The following is a 6,048-nucleotide window of genomic DNA, read 5'->3' as shown; positions in this document are numbered from 1 at the left end:
TGTGTGTGTGTGTGTGTGTGTGTGTGTGTGTGTGTGTGTGAATATTTTCAGAATAACTGCATGATAGGGTCACATTGCTTTTCTTCCCCTAACTGCCCAAAGAAGGTTCAAGAATAATCCATCAGAATGAAATAGTCAATGGTCCCTTCCAGGAGAAATCACAAAAAAAGATGAATCAGGAAAAACTGTCTCCAGGCAGAAAATGTCCCTCAGCCCCATCTCTGTCCTCCAAAGAACTGTACCATAGATGGGGATGTTATCAGAGCTCTCTGTCAAGTGGCTCAGAGTTGGAGCATTTGCCTGCCATGCCTGGTTACTACCCGGTACCAAAGAAAAGGAAAAATTATTCGAGAAAGGGTTATTGGCACTGGAGATGGCCAAAAGACCCCAGGTTGGAGGAGGAGCAGGGGGCCATGGCCAGAAGTCCCTGGGAGTTTTATCGAGCTAGACTAGAAAGGCCAGGATGCCAAGGCTTTGGGGTAAGGGTGACCTCTGTGAAGTGTGTGAGTGACCCCTCAGGGTCAGCAACTTTATTAAAACCTTACCTGGTATCTCAGAGGACAGTGAAGTTTTGTGGTTCCAACCGAGGCACCCTAAGGAATTGATGTCTGAAAGTCAGTGGACAGCCTTGAATCTTGGTCCTTACTTGCCACCTTGTTTGAAACAGGATCACTTGGCTTTCTACTGAGCACAGGCTACCTGACTCATAGGCTCCTGGGGATTCTCTTGTCTCTGCCTCCCTTCTTATCATGGAAGTCCTGGGACTAAAGGCACATACTACTGCTTCATATAGGTTCTGGGGATCTGACCTGAGGTCCCCCCACTTTTACTGTGAGCTCTTTACCAACCGAGCCATCTCTGCAACACTCTGTCTCTTCTTCATCACCAAACCCTCCCCCTCAACTTTTCCTGCAGTCTTTTCTAATTGACTTGGGCACTCTCCAGAGACTGCTCTCTTCTAGAGGAAGTTGGTCATAGTATGTCACCACAGTACCTAACTATGTATGTCAAAGAATGAACTGTAGGCCCCAGCTTCCTCAGGGAGGGGTGCTCTCAAAAGGAAGAAAAGGCCTGACCTGGTCCTTACCCAAGCTTCTTTGCAAAGGAGAGCTGCCCTCAGCGCCTTGTGTAATGCCCTGGCCTCTTCCACACCAAACCTTTCTAAAATGAAAATGTAATACTCTATTGTTCACTGGAGCTTTCCCGCAGTATTGTAATACCAGCGATAATCTATCTGCAAGGAGACTTAATAAGAGTCCCAAGGAAACTCTTGTCACAGCCCTGCTCATCAGTCTCAACTTATCTTCCCATCCAGCAGAGCCAGACTCGACTTCATTTGTTTATTTGTGGTTTGACTTATACTCCGGTTAACCTAAGAGTGAGCGATAGGGGAGGGGTGGAGGGATAGTGTCATCAGCTTGGCTGCATGAACCCTCAGGCCCCAGAGATGTTACCAAACTAAGTCATGATGTGGCAGTTTCTCTGCCATATTTAGGGAGATGTAGCTGCTTGTGTCGGCCTGGCCAGCTGATTGAGATCCAACAAGAACGTCATCTTGCAACTGTCTCCATGGGGAGGTATGCCTGGGCATGCTGGACAGTAGGCTTGCTTCTTCACTAAGTCATAAAACCTTCGAGGTTTCTGGCAGGCCTGTCCTTGTCTTCAGTGCCTCAAGAGATCAGAAAAATGCTCGTGTAAGAGAGAACGGTATGCTCTGTGCTGGGCAACTATATTAGTCTGTGTTCTGTTGCTATCACAAAATGTTTGAGGGTGCATAGTACATAAAGAAAAGAGGTTTATTCGGCATATAGTTTAGAGCTTGTTCAGAGACATGGTATCACCCTGGTACAGGCCTCATGGCAAAAAGTATCACAGTGGCAAAAAGCATGCAAGAGGAAGCAGTCACGTGGCAAGACAAGAAGCAAGACTGATTCTGAAGGCAAGCTTATTCTTTCGATGTCTCATTCTAGTGAGAACTAGTCAGGGTCTTTCAGGAGCTCCTTTCCTTCTGGTGGTGGCACCCCTCCTTCCAGGAGGCCCCACTTGTGCAAGGCCCCTCACCTCCTAGCAACAGAAGTATATGACCCCTGGGGACTCGCTAACCCATACCTATAACCCCAGCTGCTGTAGGAAAGGATTCCCAGTTTTCTGCAGCTCACATGGTGTCTCCATCCCAGTGAACACTCGGGAGCTCTAGGTTTTTCTCTCTCTGGGAATCAGGACCGGGTACCACATGCAGCTCCTCCAGCTCTTGGTCATTGGAGAGAGGGGAAGGAAGTCATAAGGGAGGAATAGTCAGTTCAGCACCAGCATCGCTTCTGTGTGCAGCCCACTGCCAAGAGTTAGTCACAATGTCCACGTGGGTGCCAAGTGCCTGGACAGCTTCTCTAGACCCCAGAAAGGGACCAGCACTCTGACTGACCGCACCACACCCATTGTAGCCCTGGAATTTATAGGCAAGGCAAGAGCAAGGCCTGTGTTTCTAGACCACCTCCATTTGCTTAAAGCTGTGCCAGGAAAAAGACAGTGACTTTTCTTCTCAGGCATGAATGCCAGTACCAACCTGATCTACGGTAGGACAGACCACATGTCCCCTGGACCCATGGAGCCAATAAGCACCACCATGTGTTCCATTATCCTCTTTGCATATACCAATAAAGACATGATGTATGTCTTTGTTATAAATTCTAGACCCTAAGACTTCATTTCCTACAGCATCACCTCTGGGGTGGTTTGGCTAAGAATGGCCTCAGTAGGTTCATAGGTTTGCATACTTGGTCCCCAGTTGGTAGAACTGTTTGGGAAGGATTAGAAGGTGTGGCCTTGTTGGAAGAGGTGTGTCCCTGAAGGTGGGCTTTGAGGTATAGAACATGCTTGCTGTTCCCAGTCTGTCTCTGTCTGTCTCTCTGTCTCTGTCTTTCTGTCTTTTCTCTTCTCTCTCTCTCTCTCTCTCTCTCTCTCTCTCTCTCTCTCTCCCTCTCCCTCCCTCTCTCCCTCTGCCCCCCCTTTACCTCTCTCTGCCTCCTGCCTGTGGCTCCAGATGGGAGCTCTCAGGTATTCCTGCCATCACACCCTTACACCACCCTTATGGGCTCTAACCCTCTGAAACCATAAGCCCAATTAAAATTATTTCTTTTATAGGCTGCCTTGGTCACGGTGTTTTATCACAGCAATAGAAAAGTAACAAATACAGCCTCCCTGAAGAACTACTAATAGCACTGTGATATGACTGTGTCCAAAGCTATTGCTATGAGACGACCACAAGATCCCTTCTCTTTTGACAAAGCCCTTCTTCCTCACCGTATGGGAATGAATGCCAGGACTGTCTTGACAGCTGTGTTTAAGCAGACTCTGTTCATTGACATAGCTGTGAGCAGCTGTACGTCACTACCAGGAGGCATCCTGGGCCGAGGACCCTGAGGGCAGAGAAGGCCACTGGGGCCCGTGACTCACTGAGGCCTTTCCTTCCCAGGTTCCCGTTCCCCATGGTGTTCAGCAGCTGTAGCAGGAAGGACCTGGAGACTAGCCTGGAGAAGGGAGTGGGGATGTGCCTCTTCAACCTGCCAGAGGTCAAGCAGGCCTTTGGGGGCCGGAAGTGTGGAAATGGCTACGTGGAAGAGGGAGAAGAGTGTGACTGTGGGGAACCAGAGGTAAGGGGACCCTCTCCGTGGTACCTACTGTCGCCTCTGCCCGGGAGGAGGGGGAGCTTGAGCGAGCTCGGGCAGCAAAATGAACATGCTGGAAATGGGCAAAAGACTAGAGAGATAGCTCACTTGGCAAGGGGCTTGCCATGCAGCCAAGAAAACCTGAGTTCCTAAAAGCCCTCATGGAAAAGCTGGGTGTGGTGGTTGTGTGCCTGCAGTCCCAGCACCGGAGAGGCAGAGATGTGCAGATCCCAGAAACATACCAGCCAGTCAGCCTCATCCAATGGCTGAGACCTAGAAGTCCCAGTGAGAAACCTTAGCCGCTCCCCCACACACAAAATAAGTGGCAAACTGGAGCAAGGATACTTGATGTTGATCTCTGGCCTACACACGCGTGGGGGAGGAGAGGGAGATAATGAGTTGGTAGTGTGGATGCTGCTATAATCGAGATTCTCTGGAAGAGTCCCATGTGGCTACCTTGGACAAGCTCCCCATTGTGGGTGGCTTTCTGGAGCGTTAGCCATGTACAGAGTTGGCTGTATCGCTAGGTTTTAACAAGGGAGTGCCTTCTCCTCTGTTGAAGGGTGCTTCCATTCTTAGGGTGATGAGGATGCGAACAATAAAAAGCAGTTAGCTCAGAGTTTCTTGGAAAGCAAAGCCCCGGGAGTCTAGCTTCTGGGGGTTCTTAAGTCCCAGGGCTTTCTCTTTGCAAAGCCTGCTGTGGACAAGAAGTGTGGATAAGCAGCGCTGAGCTGGGCGCTTTCTGTCTAGCTGAGATTGTTCTTCAGCCTCCTCTGTGTGCACAGCTGAGGCTCCAGAGGATCCAGCCGTTCAGCTTGTTAGTGCTCGGAAGCAACGAGAAAAAGCAGCCAGCGTTTGCAACCAGCAGTAAGCTTATTGAACCCTGCTTTCCCGCCAATCTCTGGGAAGTTTCTCATTTGTATAGGCCCAAGATAAAGCTGGTAAACATAAAACACGTAAGTCATCCCCCCCCTCTAAATAGTCTTGAGAAAGAACAACAAAGAGAACACTACTACCTCGCATGTGAGTCTAGCTTCTAAGGGCTCCTAAGTCCCGCTAGGCCCTAGACTAGCCTTGACAAGTGCCTCACACACAACGTGGAGGAGATGGTATTTGGAGTAAATCAAAGCCCAGGGTTTGCAGAGCAACTAAGATGGGGCTCCTTCCATGAGGACATATGCAAGCCAGAGTGGGAGACAGGTCTGAGGCAGGCCCATACATAGGTGGCTTCACAATGGCTCAAGAAACCAGCATCTCAGAGGGCTCCTTGGGAATGCCATGCCCAGGAAACAAGGGAAGCCGGGACAGGAAGCCTAAGCAGCTCATATATTCCTGTGCTCATCACAGGAATAATAGAATCTTTATCATAGCCTGTCTCCAAGTCCCCGAGGAGGCTCCTCCGTGCCAGCGGGAATGCTCTTACTCTCACAGGTTCTGAGAGAAAATGCACAGCACTTGGGGGTAGGGGTAATCAGATGGAGTGAGGAGAGACAGAAATAGTTTTGTGTCCTTGACAAACTCAGAACTTCTCCGTGATAATGGCCTTGTCCACAGCGGTGGTTAATTTTGCTCACAGCGAGCAGGGAGCAGTTGCCGGCTAGGAACAAGTCCTAATTATAGTCTTACCGAATGGCTTCAGGATTAGCAAAGGGAAAAGTGAAGCCATCGTGGGATAGCGTGTACAAAGGAGAAAAGTCCCTTGGAGGCCTTGTTAATTGCTTAAAGAAACAACCCAATTAGTTTAAATTACCCACATTTCTCAGGAGAGGCCATGTTGACTTAAGATGGTTTGTCTTTGATCTGAATGCCTTATAATTATTTATTAATGCAAGTAAATCGGATGGTTCTTCCTGGAATCATGAACGCTGGGATTTGGAATGACTCCACTGGCAGTTATCCACCCCATCTGCCTTCATTAGCATCCACCACTGTCTCTGTGCCCACAAGTACCATCACTGCCACATTCATCCTCTCCACACCACCATCCTCAGACTGCCATCTGTACCGTTAACTGCCATCCCCACCTCCAACATACCTGCACCACCACCCCGCTCACCATTGCTGCCACACCAGTGTCCCTACCAGCATCGTCACCATTGCTGTCATCACATCCTGACCATCATCACCCAACGTCCTCAGTGTTATCACCACCAGCACTGCACCAGCATCAGAATCCTCACCACCAGCACTAGCATGGCCATCACCACCAGCACTGCCCCAGCATCCTCACCACCAGCACTGCACCAGCATCAGCATCCTCACCACCAGCACTGCCCCAGCATCCTCAACACCAGCACTGCACCAGCATCAGCATCCTCACCACTAGCACTAGCCTGGCCATCACCACCAGCACTGCCCCAGCACCAGCATCCTCACCACCAGC

The 6,048-nt window shown here is 49.8% G+C and overlaps 1 protein-coding gene across 1 annotated transcript in view; it reads left to right on the top strand.

The window, feature by feature from the left end:
- The window catches only part of Adam12 (ADAM metallopeptidase domain 12), a 124,518-nt gene that overhangs the window by 74,161 nt on the left and 44,309 nt on the right, over positions 1 to 6,048 (top strand). The window contains exon 9 of the mRNA XM_026781030.1: positions 3,473 to 3,650. Within this exon, the coding sequence (XP_026636831.1) occupies positions 3,473 to 3,650 (178 nt within the window). The remainder of the gene's footprint in view (positions 1 to 3,472; positions 3,651 to 6,048) is intronic.

Source organism: Microtus ochrogaster, chromosome 8 (genome assembly GCF_000317375.1).
Source record: "Microtus ochrogaster isolate Prairie Vole_2 chromosome 8, MicOch1.0, whole genome shotgun sequence".
Classification (NCBI taxonomy): Eukaryota; Metazoa; Chordata; class Mammalia; order Rodentia; family Cricetidae; genus Microtus; species Microtus ochrogaster.
This window is presented reverse-complemented; position numbering and strand designations above follow the sequence as displayed.